Raw genomic sequence first — 19,937 nt, 5'->3', positions numbered from 1 at the left:
AGTCTAGCACTATCTAGCATGGTCTAGCGTGTTTTAATTAAACTATTAAATTGTACAGTTAAATAATAGACTCGAGTTAAACTATTGAGTCTAGCATATTTTAGCGTTATATATTAGGAATATATAATTTGTTGTTTTATCAAGTGTATAATTGGTAAATTATTGGATTTTTCGACTAAATTTATCATTTAAATAAATTTGAATCTGAAGAAGAAAAAGTAAAGAAGAAAATTAAGTTCAAATTTGATATTGGAAAAGTTGTATAAAGAAAAAATCTAATTAAATTTATAGTTTTAATATATTTAAATAAATATTTAGCGTTACTAGTCGGGGGTAATTTTTGTCATTTCAGGAGAGAATTTACAAGTATTTGAAGGATCTTGACGATAATGGATGAAACCGAGGGGGAAAATCAAAGAACTCGTCTGCATGATACAATTTAAATTTGCGACACTAATTTATAAAGATCTGTTAAGTTGTTAAAATTCAGTAAATGACTTTTTTTTCCCACCGAAGGTTTGCCTTAATGACTTTTTCACCTAAAAAGTTTCAAAATACCATTTTTCTACCCAAAGTTTTATTATGTTAATACGGCTAAAATACACTTTAGTTTCTTAGTCGGTGTTCAACGAGTTACTCAGACAAGATAAGAGGGGTTTTGTTGAGTGGAGGCCGATGGATCGAATGGTTGTGATTGATTGGATATTCGTTGTTAGAATCAACCAAAAATCAACTAAGAACAGGAAACCCTAGCTTTGCAGTGGCCAACAATCGGTGAGAAATTAGGTGACGGAGTGAGAGGGGTTTTGTAGAAAGGAGATCAGAGGTTAAAATAATAACAGAATATTAACTTTGGATGGGAAAGTAATATTTTTTAACTTTTTTCAGTTTTTGTGGAAAAATATCATTAAGGCAAACCTTGGGTGGGAAAAAGTTATTTACTCTGTTAAAATTCTTATGGACTCCAATTATTTAAGGATAAACCTTAAGGACGTAAGTGTTAGTTTCCGATTAGTTTATCATAATTCCCACTATTTAGTATTTATAAAAATATCTGCCAAACTATTTGTCATCCTCACATCAAAAAGAGGATTTTGGTACTTAATTCCACCGGAAGAATAAGAATGGGCATCTGGGTAGTGAGGGCTCCCCTTCCTCTTGGTGTAGGAGCATTGAATGGTAATAATAAGAGTTTGCATTTGCATTTGCAGCAGAGAAGAAAGAGATTTAACATTATCACTTGTACTACCAGCACCAGCGCCAGTACTAGTGTATTGGAGGTTAATGAGATACGAAAGAGATGCAAAAAATGGCAATGGAAGGGCCAGTACTCCATCAATTACTTGGTTTCTTCTAATCCTAATTCACTTTCCAATTCTTCCCTACTTCTTGTTCATGGCTTCGGTGCCTCTATTCCTCACTGGCGCAGGTTAGCTTTCATTATTATTATTCTTATAATTTTTTTATATGCAATACCAACCACACATTTCATTATCCGGATGCATATCTATCTATCAACTAAATTAGGATTTTTCTATCAGGAACATTGCCGTACTGGAAAAGAACTACACTGTTTATGCCATTGATCTTCTTGGGTTTGGTGCTTCAGATAAGCCTGCTGGTTTTTCATATACCATGGAGGCATGGGCTCAGGTAACCTACATCATATCCACATTTTTATGGGCTCAGGTTTTTATCTGTTCTTTGGATAATTGAGTTTTATCTTATTTTTTTTTTTGAAAGTTGTTGATTATTTGTTTTGATTAATGAAGTCTGTGAGTTTTGGTGACAATTCTTGGAATCATGGAAATTTTTATCATTAAATGATTTATCCTTTGTTTAACCCACATCGATTTCTTATCCACTGGGAATTTTCCTGCTAATTAACCTCAGACTCATTGCATACAGTTAATATTGGATTTCTTGGCTGAAGTTGTTCAGAAGCCAACTGTGCTTATAGGGAACTCTGTTGGAAGTCTTGCTTGCGTGATTGCTGCCTCAGGTATGTTTGTTTGCAAAGAAAACAGTTGCTCCTAATATTAGCCTTTTTGTCATCTGGGGTTTTGCATTTATGCTTATTTTACTTTCTCCTACAAGAGTCCAATCAAAATCTTGTTCAAGGGCTTGTGTTGTTGAATTGTGCTGGTGGCATGAACAATAAGGCAATTGTTGATGATTGGAGGATCAAGCTGTTACTACCTTTGCTTTGGTTCTTTGATTTTTTGTTGAGGCAAAGGGTAATTGCTTCGGCAATCTTTGAGCGTGTGAAACAAAGGTATTATTAGTATATCAGTATCCAATCCAATGATCATTGTTTTAAAATGTCAGAGAGTGAAAAAAAATTATTCTAAAATGTATGGCTTGGCTATGCAGAGATACTCTGAGGAATGCTTTACTGTCGATCTATGGAAATAAGGAATTTGTGGATGATGTATTGGTGGAGGTATATATTGCTGTTTTATCAATGCCATTAATATAATCTCTAACAAAACATCTTCTCAGGATTCATCTATTCACTTGAAAACTGCAGATCATTAGAGAACCGGCAAATGATGAAGGGGCACTCGATGCATTTGTTTCAATTGTGACAGGGCCACCAGGGCCTAACCCAGTGCAGTTGATGCCATCATTATCCTTACCGGTTCTAGTTTTATGGGGCGATAATGATCCATTCACACCCCTTGATGGACCTGTTGGTAAATACTTCTCATCTCTGCCTTCTCAACAATCAAATGTAAGGCTATTTGTGCTGGAAGGAGTAGGACATTGTCCCCATGATGACAGACCTGACTTGGTCCATGAAAAACTGCTACCTTGGTTAGCTAATTTTCCGGCTTCACCTGGGACTTGACATCTCATGCCTCTGGAATTTGCTTTNGTGGGGCTTGTTTTGCGAAATTTCAAATTTTAAAAACTTTCATTATTTCTGATTCGGCCCACATATGTTTTAATCTTTTCATTTTAACCCATTTTACGTGTTTAATTAATCCTAACTATGCCACGTCATCTTATCTAAATTATAAAAAATTTGATGAACAGTTTCAAGGCCATTTTCTTAAATAGATACTTGGGATGACCGGGCAGCTAAATTTTCTCTATTTTAGTAAGTGTCATTTCTCTTAGTTGTAATTTGACTTGGCTTGGTCAAAGTGGTTGCTGATAGAATAAGTCTTTGGACTATTGAGGCACGTGGCCTTTGTTCCTTTATTTTAGTAATAATTTTAGGAGTTAGTTTCGGCAATTTGCTTACTCTTTTATGTATAAAAGTAGATGATGCTTTCAATAAGATATAACCATTTTTCTAATCAAACAAGTGTGAATTGGAGGACTTTGGCACCTCAAATCACCAAAAACAATTGCCTCTAATCCTATAAACCATAAGACCACCTTACCTGTCAAACACATTTCAACAACTCAAATGCAAGAGAGGAAAGACTGAGGTCTTTGTTATTATTGTGATGACAAGTACCAACTCGGAAATAGATGCACTCGACCTAGAATTTACTTATTAGAAGGAATGGAGGTTGGAGAGCCCAATCTGACTTCTGATAGCATCCTTGAGGAGATCCAGGTGGAAGCTGAGAGTATGATTCCAACGCAAGAAGAACTAATGGGGATTTCGCTTCATGCCATCATGGGAGCTCCTGCTTCAAAGACTATGAGATTGAAGGGAAGAATACATTGTCAGACAATAATGGTTCTCATTGACATCGATAGCACCCATAGTTTTGTTGATCCCAGTATAGCCAAGAAGGCTAAGCTACCAATAATAGATAGCCAATTATATGTTCAGATCGCTAATGGTGACAATCTTCCTTGCCATGGCTGCTGCAAGGCCGTTCCTATCAAATTGCTAGGCTTCCAGACCGAGGCTACTTTGCATCTTTTAACTCTTGGAGGTTATTTGGTGTTAGGAGTGGATTGGTTGAGACAACTTGGACCAATCTTATGGAATTTTATAGACCTTACCATGCAATTTCCTTTTAATGGTTCCACTATTCGACTACAAGGTATAAGGCCCTCTGAGACAAATTTGGAAGAAGAGGAAAAAATTAGTAAGTGCACCAGATACTTTGGGAAATGAGTATGGCCCCAATTGCTAGAAGTTGACAAACCAAAATCCATGATTCCCACTCCACCAGGTATTCAAGAACTCTTACAAGAATTTGCCAGAGTTTTCTCTAAGCCAACTAGTTTACCCCCACCTAGAAGCCATGACCATAAAATTCCATTGAATGAGGGAGCTCAACCTACATGTGTACGGCCCTATAGATATCCATATTATTAGAAGGAAGAAATTTAAAAAATATTTCGAGAGATGTTGTCTAGTGGAGTCATCCAAACAAGTCAACCCTTACTCCTCTCCGGTGCTACCGGTGTGAAAAGCTGATGGTGGTTGGCGAATGTGTGTGGATTATCGAGCATTGAACAAAGATGCTGTTAAAGATAAGTACCCTATCCCTAATATTGAGGAATTATTAGATGAATTGCATGAGGGTTATTATTTTTTCTAAATTAGCTTTACGATCCGGGTATCACCAAATCCAGATGAATTCTGATGATATCCACAAAACTGCCTTCAGAACCCATGAGGGACACTACGAGTTTTTGGTTATGCCCTTTGGGCTTACCAATGCTCCATCTACTTTCCATGCATTAATGAATGAAATATTTAGAGCTAATCTTTGAAAGTTTATGCTTCTGTTTTTTGATGACATTCTCATATACAATGCAACTTTGGAAGACCACTTGTGTCATTTAAAAATTGTTTTGGAAATTCTAAAAACACGTCAATTGTATGCAAAGGCTTCAAAATGTGTATTGGGCAAACAGAGGTGGAGTATTTGGGACAAATAATTTCCAAGGATTAAAGCAGATCCTCACAAAATCTTTACTATGTTGAATTGGCCAATACCTACAAGTCTTAAGGCTTTAAGGGGATTTTTAGGTCTTACTGGATACTATAGAAAATTTGTCAAGGGATATGGTGAGATTGCGGCACCCCTTAAGAATTTGCTTAAAAAGAACTCTTTTATTTGGACTGAATAGGCTACTCAAGCTTTTAATCAATTAAAGGAAGCAATGACGAAACCATCAGTGTTAAGGTTGCCAGATTTTTCAAAAAAAAATTATTATAGAGTGTGACGATTCTGGAGATGGTTTAGGAGCAGTTCTTATGCAGGAAGGAAGACCGTTAGCCTATTTTAGCTAGGCATTGAAGGGGAAAAGTTTGTTTCTCTCTACCTATGAGAAAGAACTAATGGCATTAGTTATGGCTGTTCGAAAATGGAGGCATTATTTGTTTGGTTACTCATTCACGATACGCACGGATCAACAAGCCTTTAAACATCTGTTAGAGTAGAAGGTGGGTACTCCAGCTCAACAAAAATGGGTCTCTTAATTATTAGGGTATGATTTCATAGTGGAATATAAGAGTGGCAAGACAAATAAAGTGGCAGATGCTCTCTCACGGATACATTCTGCAGAAGGTCAAAGTATCACAACCATGGTGTCGATACCAAGTCACACAATTAGGGAAAGAAGGGCCACATGGATGGATGAGCTATGCAAGACTTACCCACAAGATCCCCAATTGCAAGATATGACTTATCGCTTCCAACGGGGGAACTCGGATTCAACCAAATATTAGTACCGAAATGAGTTGTTTTTCTATAAAGGAAAACTGCATTTAGGAACCATGGTACCAATCCAACAGCAGATCTTACATCAATTTTACAACAGTCCATTGGGAGGTCACTTGGGGTTTCTAAAAACATATTCTAGAATTGAAAGAGAATTCTTCTGGCATGGGTTAAAACAAGATGTTTAGGCTTATGTGAGGGAGTGTGATACTTGTCAATGGAACAAAATAGAAACTCTCCATCCTGCTGGTCTTCTTCAACCCTTGCTTATTCCTACTCAAAACTAGACTGCTATCAACATGAATTTTGTTAAAGGACTACCACTTTTAGGAAGGCGTAATGTTATCATGGTAGTAGTGGACAGGTTGAGCAAAAATGCACACTTTGTGTCTCTTTCACATACATATACTGCCATAACTATAGCCCACATTTTTATGGAAAATGTTTTCAAATTACATGGCCTACCCCAATCCATAGTCAGTGATCGGGATCCTATTTTCACAAGTCAATTTTGGAGGGAGCTATGTAACGCCCCACTTGAGGTACGTAGCTAATGTTTCTTATTTGCTCTTATTTGAGTCGGTTTATTATTAATATTGCCTTGAAATTGGTTGGAATTAGAGGATTTTTTTTTGGGTTCCAAGCTTCGCCGGGGTGAAGAAGAATCTTCGCCGCGGCGACGATGTGTTGCAGCCACGGAGGAGCTGCTGGAAAGTTTCGCCGCGGCGACGGATCGACTGAAAATATTGTTAAGTTTTAGATATTTTCTTCCCTAAGGACAATTTGACCATTCTACCCCTAATTAGCAAGAAAAGTGGGGAGTAAAATGTAAGGAAAATTAATGGAGAATATATTGGTGTGGGGGTGTGATTGTAAGGAATCAAAGGATATAGATGAAATTCCTGAGGAAGAGTAAGGGCAAAATGGGAATGCTTGTGCATAAATTGTGTTAAAAGGAATTAAGTCATTGCAAACCCTTCATTCTTCTTCTCCACCGCCATTCTCCTTTCTTACTTCCTCTCAATTCCTTTTTCATTAGTTCAAGGATTTTTTAAAGGGCTTTTGGGAGTGATTGGGGTAGAAAATCAATCTAAGGCATCCTAAGGGTAGAGACAAGTCAAGCAATCCAAAGGAAAGGAAGTGCTAGTGAGATCCCTCCATTTCAAGGTAAGTAAATCCCCACCCAAGTTGAGGTTTGATAACTTTTTGAGTAGAGATTTAATAGCAATTATGTATGTATGTTATGTGCATGTTATATGCTATGAAATTGAGATTATTGATCCATGTTGTGATTGAATACACTTCATTTAAGAGAAGTGTTGATATGTGATGAGAAGATGTAGTTGAGATGAAGTTTGGAAGGTTTTGAGTAAACCTTTTTAGAAGTGTTATTCCTTGGCAGGATTTATAGCTATGTGAGGGAGTTTCTCCCATTTGGGATGGTTAGAGATAGAAATAGAGCTATTGTTATAGTAGAGTCTTTTTATGCACTTTAGTTGTTTGATGAAATGCCTAAGAGAGGTTTGAGTATGAGTAGTAAACCTTAATTCTTGTAACATGGCATATTGGCATTTCATAAGTGCATTAGTGAAGATAAACCATTCATATGCATTAATTGTGCTTTGAGAAGTAACTTAAGAAAGAGTAGATAACCTTGTGAATGCACTTGCTCAAAGAGTAGAGAACTTTGTGAATGAACTACTCTAAGAGTAGAGAGGATGAGAAGTGCTAGAGTAAAGTGAGTGAGAAGAACACTAAGAAACGGGTTGGTGCTTTGTGATCTCCACCCGATAGTTATGAGAAACGGGTTGGTGCTTTGTGATCTCCACCCGATAGTCATGAAAAGTGGGATGGTGCTGTGAGAACTCCACCCGGTCGTGCCTCCGGTAAGATGAGGCTATGACATATAACAGAAATTAATAAAAGAAAGCTGTGTGAAAGAGAAACAGAAACAGAATAAGTGTAAGGAAAGAATTAAGAGAATGAGCTAGGGGATAGACAATTAGCGGATTTACTTACTGAGCATTATTTTGTGCTCACCTCGTTATTTTCCTTTGTGGATGCAGGATCTAAGTAATGATGCAGTCAGAGGGGCGTCGGCAAGCGAAGAGCAATAGCTACACTGTTCCCCTGTTTTTGAATGATATTTTGTAAATGATACTCTTTTTGTACAAAGAATGAATATAAGTAATACAAGAAAATTTCTGGGCCCATTTACTTTTATTATTATACAGCAGTTGTTACAAGCTGTTTCGAATTTGTGGTACTAAACTACTTCTCAATTCTTCATATCATTTGCAGACTGATGGGTAGACAGGGGTGACAAATCGGGGCATGTTATCTATGTTGTTTTTTCGGAGATAGGCCAAGAGATTGGGCTCGTTGGCTTTTTTTGGAAGATTATTCTTACACTACTTTAGTCCATACTTCAACCCAAATTACTCCTTTCGAAGCAGTATATGGATTTCCTCCACCTCGGATGCTTCCCTTTGAAGCAGGCTCTACCAGCGTGCAAGCTGTGGAAGATGAATTAAGGAGCCGAGACTTTGTAATGACCTTACTTCAAGAGAATTTACAAGAAGCCTAAGCCAAATTGAAATTTCTTGCTGATAAAAAAAGAACTAAGAGGGAGTTTGTGGTATAAGATTGGGTTTATTTGAGGTTGAGGCCATATCGACATAAGTCATGCAGAGGAATCTTAAGCTTTCTCCCGTTATTATGGTCCATTTTAGGTGCTCTAGAGAATTGGAAATGTTGCATACAAGCTTGATCTACTAGAGGAATCTCGAATATATCCTGTATTCCATGTCTCATGTCTTAAGAAGAAGTTGGGATCTCATGTTGTTCCGTCCTTAGATTTACCTCTTATTGCTGCCAATGGAGCCCTAATGCCTGAATCTGATAAGATCTTACAGAGGAGACCGAAGAAAAAGGGGAATCAACCTGGTGTGGAGGTTTTAATTCAATGGAAAGGGACTATAGTTGAGGATGCGACATGGGAGGATTTCGAAGACATTCAAAAAAAAGTTCCCTGACCTTGTGGGCAAGGTCCTTTGAAGAAAGGAGCTGTGCTATGTGTTGTCATGCTATTGATAGTACACGTTACTATATTTTAATAAGTGTCATTTCTCTTAGCTGTAATTTGACTTGGCATGGTCAAAGTGGTTGTTGATTGAACATAGAAACAATAATTCACAAGTCATCCCGCAAGTGGAGCCCTAAAACTTTCTAAATTTCTTCTTTTTGATAATACAGATATCTATAGGGCCATACACATGTGGGTTGGGCTCCCTCTTTCAATGGAATTTTATGGCCATGACTTCTAGGTGGGGGTAAACTAGGTGGGGGGGATGATCTTACTATAAGAGGATACAGTGATGCCAGTTTTCAAACTGACAAAGATGACTATAGATTGCAGTCAGGATATGTGTTATATCTAAATGGGGCTGTAGTGAGTCGGAAACGTTCAAAACAAAGCATTGTAGCAGATTCTATAATGGAAGTTGAGTACATAGCATTGAATGATGCGGCCAAAGAGGTTGTTTGGATCAAGAAGTTCATTATAGAACTTGAAGTGGTTTCGAGCATTGTTGATCCAATCGTGCTTTACTGTGACAACAATGGTGTCATAGCTCTGGATTTTCCACACCACTCACTCTCTCTGCTCTCTACTCTCTACTCCAAATCTCTAATCAAATTCTCATTCAATTTATATTTATATTTATAAATTATTCATATTATAATTTATTTATTTATATTATTCAATTTTTTCTATTTTTCAATATCATCTCTTATTCATATTATTTTTTTTTTTTCATTTTAATTATTTATTATTTTTATCATAAATTCATAATGGATTCCCAAAATGATGCCCTCGGAGGATCATCCCCAAATGAGTTTTACGTTCCATCCACCAGTTCGACCTTTGAAGTTATGTACAAACATGCCTATCCTTTGGAACTCTACCTACTTGATGTTGGAAAAAGTTTTTCCAACCACAAGACAAATTATAGATTTAATCAACCGAAAGAACCATCCAGAGGAAGTTGTCAACTATGATGATTGGGCGGTTTGTGAACTTTTTTATTCATTTCTTAATTTTTTTTATGATTCCACTAATACATTAAGTGGTATTTATTATCCGACTACTAATTTAGCATTAGATATTTTACTTCAAATTTTTAAAACTTTTGCTAAATATAGATATAATAACGTTTTAATGGAAATTGTTTTAAAGATAGAAGAAAAATACGAGAAATATTGGTTAAATATTCAATTCTTATATGGATTAGGCCTTCTTGTAGATCATAGGTTTAAATTACACGTAGTTAACTATATAATTACTAAGATATGCCAGCATTTAGGACATGATTATATATCTTATTTGACTAACGTTAAGCAAAAATTGGCAAGCCTTTTTTCTTCATATCAGAACAGATACAATGAAAGTGGAAGTGGAACGTCCAAGAGAGACGATCAGGACCTTGATGAAGACCTCCATCAAGGATCGAGCATGTGGACGTATATGGAACATTGCGGAAGTAGTAGCTCCAGCTCGTACATACATGGACCAAATGAGCTGAATCACTACCTACAAATGGACCTGTCCTACATGACGAAGAAGAAGAAACATGAGATGGATTTGCTTCAATGGTGGAATCAACATCAAAGTTGATTCCCTATTGTAGCCCAAATGGCATGTGACATTTTATCTGTGTCGGTTTCTACAATTGCATCCTAGTCAACATTTTCAACAAGTGGCCAGATTTTTGAAGACAAAAGATGCTCTTTAACAGATGAGATGATTGAAGTAATAACGTATTTACGGGATTGGACTCATGCAGAGAGAATACTACAACAGCACCCTGAAGATCCCGAACTACTCGAACTCTTTAGGAACACATATTTTAATGATTTAAATATTGTTGAAGATGAAGATGAATAATTTAATAAAAAAATTTATTTAATTGTTTATTGTGAAGCGTGAATGTGTGATTGTGTGAATATTACATTTATGTTAAAATTAACCATTAATTAATTAATTATTTTTTAAATTAATTAAACTTTTAAAAACTTACTAATCTACCCCTGAAAATTACTAAACCTCCCTATATAATTTCATTTCGCCCTTAAAATATGAAAAAAGATATGGGGAAAATAAAATTTTGCAGGCCCATAGGATCGGTCAGGGTCCTGAAATTGCTCACGGGTCTGGGACCGGTCCCAGGCCCATGAGCAACTACTCCCAAAGGGATCAGTCCCAAAGGGACCAGTCCCAAACGGGCCCAGGCCCGAGCCTGCTAGGGACCGGTCCTTGATCAGCTCTACACTTGACTAGGATTTCAATCTCGAATTGTTGCTGGATTATACTTAAGTTTCGCTTTCTTTTATCTTAATTCTGAAAAATATATTTACCTTTTTTCCTACAAATTTTGAACATTGACAGAAAATATTTTACATTTGCGCAGGGCATGAAGCCTCTTGGGTAGAATTTCTTGTTGGGTGAAATAATCTCTTCATTTCCCATCACTATGTAGTGTTAATGTGCAAATGATAACCATCTCCGTATAGAAACTAGCTGCTTCTCTATGAAACTTCAAATACACATCCCACACTTTCCTAGATTCTGAGCTGCCTACCATTGAATTGAAGATAGTTATAGCTGATTTAGAACATTGATTTTTCTGAAGAAAAATCCTCAATGATCGGAAAAGTAGAAGTTGTATCAGTAGAAGAAAATATGCTCATTTACTTTCAGTCCCTGTCAATACCTGAAAGTGGCATAGTAATTTGCTTAGACCTGAAAGCTACTACTGGTTTCTTAGCTAGTGACAATCCACATGCTGAAACTAATATCGAGTTCAAAACGGTGGTGGCAGTGAGTCGCTGGTGAACCTCCACCCAACCCCAACCCAGCTCACTCCTTGAAATACTATTGTTGGATTTTCCAGAGAAAATGACATCTTTATGCACCCATTTTTAAGTTGACTGTTGGTCTAAGTCCCAAATGCGGGGCTATGCTTGTATTAGCACCAACCCATTGCCTTTTTATGTGGATTCAATAGTTGATTCAGAGCAAATTGATGATTTTGTGAATAATAGATATAAGTTATTGTTTTCTATATAATGTGACGTGGCAGTACCCTTGTATTGCTATATTATTCATCATCATTTAATGTGTATTTATTAACTTGACTTTTATATTAATTAATTTAATTAATATATCACGTCACCCTGAATGAAAGATTTTGTATAAACTCTTTGTAAGTTTAGTATTATTCTTGTTAAAAGTAGAAAATAAAAGGTTTTTTTTTATTATTATTATTATAACTATCTTATATATTTTTATATAATATGCAGATAAATGACAAGACTTTGGGGAAACAAGAACTTGTTCTTACATGAAGTAGTTTAGAACCACATATGATTTATGTGAAGAAATTGTGAGTTTTTTGGGTTATTTACACTTTTATCCTTACAATTTGGAGTACATTGCACTTACCTCTAGTACTATAAGATATGACTAGTTTAGTTCAGGTGAGATTTTTTTTTTAATAAGAAGTCTATAATACCTCTATTGTTTCATTCACATGTTATTAGGAATGAATAGAATATAAAAATAAAAAAGTACACAGTTTTATGTTTTAAAATTTTTATGTTGCTCAATGGAGTTTTAGTTTTGATGATTCTCTGTATATATAATTATGATGAGTGACACTTAGATGATGTTTTGAACATTTCGTGATTGTGAAACTAAACAGATTTTAAAATATGTTAAAAATGATCCATCTTATATTTGGATATCAACCATTATGAAACAATGTTTTGAAAACCAAGCTAGGCTTTGACTTGGTCGAGGGCCTGGTTCACGATTTAACCAAGCTAACTTTAATGGTCCAAAAAGTTTGAATTCTTACAAAAATACCCCTGAAGTCCCAGCAAGTTTGAACTATAACATATACACCCCTGCGATCTGTTTGGGTTTTGACTTTTCTAGCCAAATTCTAATTGATTTTGGTGGCCAAAATTCAATTCAAAACCACCACCTGAACCACCGTCTTCCACCCTACAAAATCCCTTTAACCTCGGAACTTGGTAGCCCCCCGTTTGCTGGCCATGACTCACATATTGGGTTGATTTTTCTGGCCAAATTTCGGCTAATTTCGGTGTCCAAAATTCAATTCGACACCACCCTTTGAACCACCGTCCTTCCCTTTACAAAACCCCTCTAACCTTGGTACTTGATAGCCCCTCGTTCACCGGCGGTAAGATTAGGGATTTTAGTGAATAGTAAAATTAGAAATTTAGACCGAAGAGGACGCTCGTCGACAGTTAGATCGATCGATATCGATCCGGTTTGGTTTTCAAAACATTGTTATGAGAAATTGACTTTTTCTATAAGTGTATCATATGCTTTTTACTTTTTTTTTACATTTTATACATTTCTAATAACATGTGAATAAGACAATGGGGGAATTAAAGAAATTTTGTTGAAAATTTTCACCTGACTAGACTAAAATGTTTGTTCCTAAGGTTTTGGAGGTAAGTACAATATACTTCAAACCTTAAGGGCAAAAAATAACCCAAGTTTTTTTGGTTGAGGTTGCAAATATCACAATCACATGTTACAAGGATAAGTTATTTAATTTGTCAAATGCTTTGGTGTTTTGCGATATGAAGGAAAAAAAAACCTTGTGGGAATTTCCTTTTTATAACAAGTGGGGAGTTAGAAAGGGAGATTGTGTATAGAGAAACATATATATATTCGTGCTCTTATATTAGAATAGTTTCTTTAGAATTGATTGTGGCTTAGAGGCTGAGTTTGCTTGTGAGAATGTTATTATATAGGGATGGCAAATTATGGGTTATGGAACAACCCAACCTAGCCCATTTCTTGTATCTTATTCTTAAATTTTCATGTCTTGTATAAAATATAATTCATTCTTATGCTAAAGTTTCATTAATTGAATGAATAAATCTAATTTTTCTTATATTAAATTTTATTGTATTAAAATTGAATTAATATTTGAAATGTTAATAAAAAAAAAATTAATTTAATTTAATTATTGATATTTGAAAAGTTAACTGAAAATAATTACATTTATTCATTTATAAATCGTTAATTATTTATTTGAAAAGTTAACTAAATAAAACAAAATCAAAAATTTAAAAAAAAAAAAATCAAAAAAGGGGGTTTACGTTTCTATATAATCATTAAACATAGCATTATCAAATATTATACCGTTTATATATCATCCAATGAAGTCATACTGAGAGTTTGTGTGATTTTACCATTTATAACTCGAATCTAATTAAATTTAGAGTTTTCATTGTTTATTTTTCTTTTTCAAATTGTCACTTAATTCTAGAAAAAAGATTTCTTACTTAAATCTAAAATCTGAAAACTTTTTATAAACATATGAACCTAATTACCTAAAATACCTATAATCATAACAAATTTAAAACTTAAATAAAAATGTTAAAAAAGTGTCCTATAATTTATTTTATGTATAACACTTTTTAATTAAATTTTCTTAATAAATTAATTAAGTTCCCAATTGCCAGAATCCAGTGTCAGCTATTAGATTCCAGTTGTTGGAAAACTTTAGGTAATAATATTGGTATCAAAATGATCCACTCTTAATGCTCATCTATCTCTACAATTTCTTTGTGCAATATGTACAACATTTGGCCAAGATATAACGGAGAAAGTTTAAGTGGAAGCACTTTCTCAATCAGATCCCAACCAAAAAAAATCTTTTTTTTATTCAAAATTATGCAAAATAGAAATATTGTTTAGAGACGTCTGTTTATATTTATGGCAAAAAACTAAACACTGCACCATCCAACACATTTCTAGAACATTTAGTTCTATTTTGCGATCGTAACTTACTTGACTGTAACTTTTGCGTAATCCAGACAGCCAGAACATACCAAATCTAGGGTTTATTGTTTAGAGACATGTATGTATCATGTATTGGATTGTATAATGTTTTGGATGTTATTGTATATGTATCTCTGTATATATATCTCTGAATGCTATTATATGTGTATCAAAATTTATGGATTACTTCTGAAAAAAAAAAAAAAAAAAAAAGGTGTTCTAAAATAAGAGTGCCCTCACACAAATCTCCCGCTCATCTAGCAAATAAATGAATTTTCCTTTTTGCCTTCAAAAGTATTATGATGAATTTAACATAAAATTTGATAATACGATTTTAGTTGATAATAGTCGTGCCATATTACAGCACATGTAAAACCTATCAAAAATATTATTTTGTCACAAAATTTGCATAGAAACACCGGCCAATAGAAGGTATCAGTTCATATTTCACTAGTACATAGGTTGATTGTACTGGATGCACAAGTGTCTGATGCTGAAAAAGCACACAAACCGAACTGCCATCCCTTTGGAGAAGAGGAATGTTTATGATATGACCATTTCTTTGCTATACGGTCTGATAACCTGCATTTTTCCCTCTTAGACGTGTGTGGATCAAGTTTGGAAAGATTATTAACAAACGTGATTGCTTCATCTCGACGATTGAGTTTACAATAACCATCTACAATGGAGTTGTATGTGTTCTGGTTTGGTTTACATCCTTGCTTGATCATGTATCCAACCACATCAATAGCCTCAACAAACAATGAATCGGCTGCATAACTTGAAACGAAGGTATTGTAGGTGATTACATATGGAACAAGGCCAGAATCTCTCATTTCCGAAATTATCCACAAAGCCTCTTTTATCCGACCATTTCTATAATAGGCATAAATGACAGTATTAAATGATATTATATCAGGTTTCAATCCTTTGTTGAAAGTTTCCCTTAACATCTCTTTGGACTTCTCAAAATTTTCAGAATGTCTATACATATACATCAACCTATTGTAGGTTGTCAAGCGAGGAGTTAACCCACTTTCATTCATGAAGTTCAAGATCTCATTTGTTTTGGTAACCATCTGCCTCCTGCCATAAATCGAAATCATGGCATTTAGAGTGGTTATATCAGGGGAAAATCCTTTTTTCTTCAACTCTAAGAAGGCACGCTCTATTTCTATAAGAAGATCACTTTTACTATTAACCAAAATAAGGCTCTTCAAGAGCACAACATGAGGTTCGATCAGACCAGAGAATATATCTTTTGCAAGAGTAAGCATCCGCTCAATCTCCTTGCCATTGGCATAAGAATAAAGCAAAGAACAGTATGTTCCCTCATTGGGTTTACACCCACCATCCTTCATTTTAGCAAGTATTTCCTCAGACTGTTCCCACATCCCTCCCTAAGCCAATGCTACCAAAACAGTATTGTAGGTGCAAAGATCTGGTGTAATTCCAGCATTCTCTTATAAACAGCCATGGCTTGGTCAAAAGAACCACGACGACTGAACACACTAATTAGGGTGTTGAAAGTGTCCCTCTCAGTAATGAACCCTGCCCTCTTCATCTCCTTGAACACACCTACACTTCCGAGTCCATCCCATTCTGCCCAAATACTGCTAGAAGTGTGTTCCAAGTAACAATATCCGACTTGCAATTGCATGTCTTGATCTCATAAAAAACCTTCATCATCTCCACAAACTTTCCCCTGTTTCCATGCATCTTAATCAAAGCATTAAAAGTACAAATATCTGGCTTGCACCCTTCACTTCTCATCTCCTCAAAAACCTTCATTGCGGACTCATCCTTCCTAGCTTTCTCAAACCCCGATAAAAGGGTGGTGTAAGTAAAAACATCAGGCTTAATCCCTATTTCCACCATCTGGTTTTTAAGCTCCATCGCCTCTTCCAACAAACCAACTCTGACATAAGCTGATATCAATAAAGTGTAAGTCACAATACTAGGTGAACAACCATTAACCTCCATCTCCCTTAATACCTCCATGGCTTCTTTAGGCCGCCTACACTTCCCATAAACATCCAACAAGGCATTGTAAGTGTAGACGTAAAAGTCTACCAGTACGGAAGGAGGGACTGATCCTATGAGGTTGAGGCCAGTAGCGATCTGCTATATCTGCACACGTAGAGAAACAAACATGAAGCGACGGAAAACAGTGGGGTGGTGTTTACCGTAGGCACTCCGACGCTTAAGTCAGCAAGGCTGAAAGAGGCTGATTTAGTGAGAGCTAGGCGAAAAAGATCAGCATGCATGCATGAAGAGTGGTGGAAATGGAGAAGAAAGCATAAAAAATTGGATTTAAAAACCGTTTTTCATACAAAGCATGGAAATGAAATTATACCTTCTCCTTTGCTTTGGATTGATGAAGTTTAGCTTCAAAGGGATGAAACCTCCACACTTTAACACCACCTTGAGAGATTAGAGAGTGGCCGTGAGTTATGGAGAGAGTTTCTTGTTTGTGTTTTTTTGAATAAGTCAAGAATGAACTAAAATGCAACCTTTTGCACTTATATATACTTAGGCAATTTTGCAATTATTTATTTTTCACTTCCAAGCCCAATAAAATCTTATTTTATAAAAGGACCCCACGAATTTAATATGCTACCCTTTGAATAATCAATATTATTCAAGGGCCCATGTAAACTAAACTAGTTTACATTAACAACCCATAAATTTACCCTTTTTACCCTTTAACTATTAAAAGGTTATTTTTGTTCATCTCATTAATCTTAACACTTTAAGATATAATAATTAAATATAATTAATTATTGCTTGACCATTTTAACCCTTAAAATGTCACAAATAATTTTCTATGTAACTATTACTATAGAAATCCCGTTATTACCCTCGGAAGGTGCTAGCCCTCTTCGGATAATCATTTCTCTCTCTCATCCTTCTCTAACTTCTCAAGGCTATTGGTGTAACCATGTAGGTCCACCATGGATTAGCCGTGAGCCGGTTCTGGATGAATCCGAAAACCTGTCCGAAGGCCCAAAGACTATAGTAAACATCTAGCAATGTGTCATAGTCCCTAAACTACGATGAAGAAATATTTAATCGAACCCATTTCAGATCATACGTACCATGCAGGTAAAGTCCCTCCATTGAGATATCCTAATCGAGTATGGATTCATGGAATGTCAAAATCCTAAACTCGATCTTCTACCGAATCGTCGATCAATATGTTCGGAACTCGTCATCACAAACTTGCTTTTGTATGACTAATAATAGACTCTGACCAGAGATTCAATTTTCTGACATTTATCGATGTTCGTCTAGGAACTTGAATCCTGATGGAGTCAGCGGTACTCCCGATCCTATATTTTCGAGTAAATGGATCCCCTCTTGACCATCGTTCGTTTCCGCATATGAACAACGCATGACCAAATATGCTTTATTGTACGAAACATGATTAGTCTCGTACTTATACATCGTATGAACTATACGCATCCATATCGGATCCGACTACAATGTCTCAGGTCAAAGGACTACATCGTGCACTGATATAACCAAACGATAAATCATTGACTACATGCTTTTCCAAGTGATTTGTCGTTATTCGGTCACGTTCGAAAAACAGTTCACCAACCGTTAATCCATACCAATGCCCTAGTGACATGACTATCATCGTCATCCGTACTTATATCAACTCATGATATCTTTCGGAAGCATCCAGTATGCCTACTGTGCAATATAGTTGCCCAAATTATATTGCTTCCGTAGGGAACCCTTTTCGATAATTCATTTACCGATTAAAAGAATCATCTGGACAATTCATATACATACTTTATTTTAAATGCACGACTGAATAAAGGAAGCAATTTACATATATGAATTGAAGAACTCTTTCTTCTATTATTTATGATATATACATATAGATACAAGACAAAATGCTCTGAAACCGACAACACGAATGGTTTCTAGGGCATACACTAATATACACTAACACTAGGGAGTAGAGAGGTTACCAGAAGTCTAGTCGGGGACTGTGACTATGGCTGTAATGTGAAGTTCTCAAGCGGGAACTCCAGGGTCTGAAGGTGTAATGTAATCCCCATGTGGGAGGGCTGACCTTTGTTTAAATAGTGACTGTCTGGCCTCCCAATCTTGATGGGATTGGGAGTTCTCATAGTAATCTGTTTCCTTCAGGGATATATCCTTTGGCCCCATTATCCTGGCATGAAAGGGAGTCCAAGTACGACTCTAACATAGACCTTGGAGGAATTGGGATGGTAGTGGACTACCTTATTAGTGTTTAAGTAGGAATGTGATACGTAGGTGACCATGGGCTCTGAATTCGACCATAGGTCCAGGAAGTGTACTGGGATTAGGAGGCCCATGTCCAGATGGTTTGGACCGACTTTACTTTGTACCGAATGGGCCTTATCCAGGGAGTTCTGGCTTGGGACGCATCGGGATTGGGCTTGAGCTTTTCCTCATTGTCAGACGCGTTATCCTATTTGGGTCGAGGACAATTTTTTTCCCTAACAGTAAGTACCCTTATCTGGACTAAAACTCGCTAATTTCATTTCCTCAAAAACCCAAATTGCTTCTTCATGCAAAGAACCCCGCCGACAACAACTTATAAGCGTATTATAAGTATAAGAATCTGGGGCAACTTCGACATTCTTCATTCTCTCTACTAGAGTCAATGACGATATTTGGGACATCCCGGCAATTACTTTCAACATGCGGCATGTTACAATGGCACATGCCCTAAATTTTAACCCTTTACATCAACTCTTAACAAAAAAATTTGTAAGGTTGTAGTAAGTGTTTATTTCATTTTCATTTCATTTTCACCTATGAAATTATTTAGTATTAAATTTAACCGTTTTATTATAAAGTATTAAAAAGTCTCTATAAATATCAAAGGCTGCACTGACAACCATATCTTGGCCTTCGTTGATGGCCAAATTTGGTCATAGATTTGGCTGGAAAATGCCAGATTGGTGTATGACCGACCAAATCCAATCAGTCGTGCGCCATTCTGACTACTTTCAGCCACTGTCCGGCAATGGTGGTGGGCTACTTGCAATTATTGGGTGGGTGGAGGTGTTTTTGTTAATTTATAAACTTTTATTGTAAAGGATGTTTAGTTAAATTAACAAATGTAGTAGATTAAAAAAATAATCTAAATATTTTCAAAAAATGTTTTTTAAAAATGTACTAAATACATTCTCAGAATTCTATCATATTTAATTAAATCTTATTCATAATAGAATACTATTCTAAAAAACTAAACAAACGGAGCCAAACACACTCTTACGTGATGTTGACATGTCAAACACCTCTTCTCATATTATGTGTTATCTTATGTCAATGAAATAATGATTTGATAAATGAGATGTAAATATCACAGTAAGATGAGACATCATTTAGAATAAAGTACACGG

The 19,937-nt window shown here is 35.7% G+C and overlaps 1 protein-coding gene and 1 pseudogene across 1 annotated transcript; one reads left to right on the top strand and one right to left on the bottom strand.

Moving 5' to 3' along the window:
- The first annotated feature begins 1,124 nt into the window (after positions 1 to 1,124).
- LOC116112518 (pheophytinase, chloroplastic-like) lies at positions 1,125 to 2,868 on the top strand. Its single transcript, XM_031398651.1, has 6 exons — positions 1,125 to 1,429; positions 1,542 to 1,653; positions 1,909 to 2,002; positions 2,098 to 2,275; positions 2,374 to 2,443; positions 2,531 to 2,868. Exons 1-6 carry the CDS (start codon positions 1,125 to 1,127, stop codon positions 2,849 to 2,851), a joined length of 1,080 nt encoding a protein of 359 aa, XP_031254511.1. The 3' UTR covers positions 2,852 to 2,868.
- A 12,098-nt stretch (positions 2,869 to 14,966) lies between these two features.
- On the bottom strand, positions 14,967 to 19,211 carry LOC116112517 (annotated as a pseudogene).
- Between the last annotated feature and the right edge of the window lie 726 nt (positions 19,212 to 19,937).

The sequence above is a fragment of the Pistacia vera genome, unplaced genomic scaffold (genome assembly GCF_008641045.1).
Source record: "Pistacia vera cultivar Batoury unplaced genomic scaffold, PisVer_v2 Contig663, whole genome shotgun sequence".
Taxonomy (NCBI): Eukaryota; Viridiplantae; Streptophyta; class Magnoliopsida; order Sapindales; family Anacardiaceae; genus Pistacia; species Pistacia vera.
The sequence above is the reverse complement of the archived record's forward strand: the minus strand, read 5'-3'. Positions and strand labels throughout refer to the sequence as shown.

Coding starts and splice junctions, on each gene's coding strand:
- LOC116112518 (XM_031398651.1), top strand. CDS start 1,125: ATGGGCATCTGGGTAGTGAGGGCTCCCCTTCCTCTTGGTGTAGGAGCA. Junction 2,276..2,373: donor TTTGAGCGTGTGAAACAAAG/GTATTATTAGTA, acceptor TTGGCTATGCAG/AGATACTCTGAGGAATGCTT. Junction 2,444..2,530: donor TGGATGATGTATTGGTGGAG/GTATATATTGCT, acceptor TGAAAACTGCAG/ATCATTAGAGAACCGGCAAA.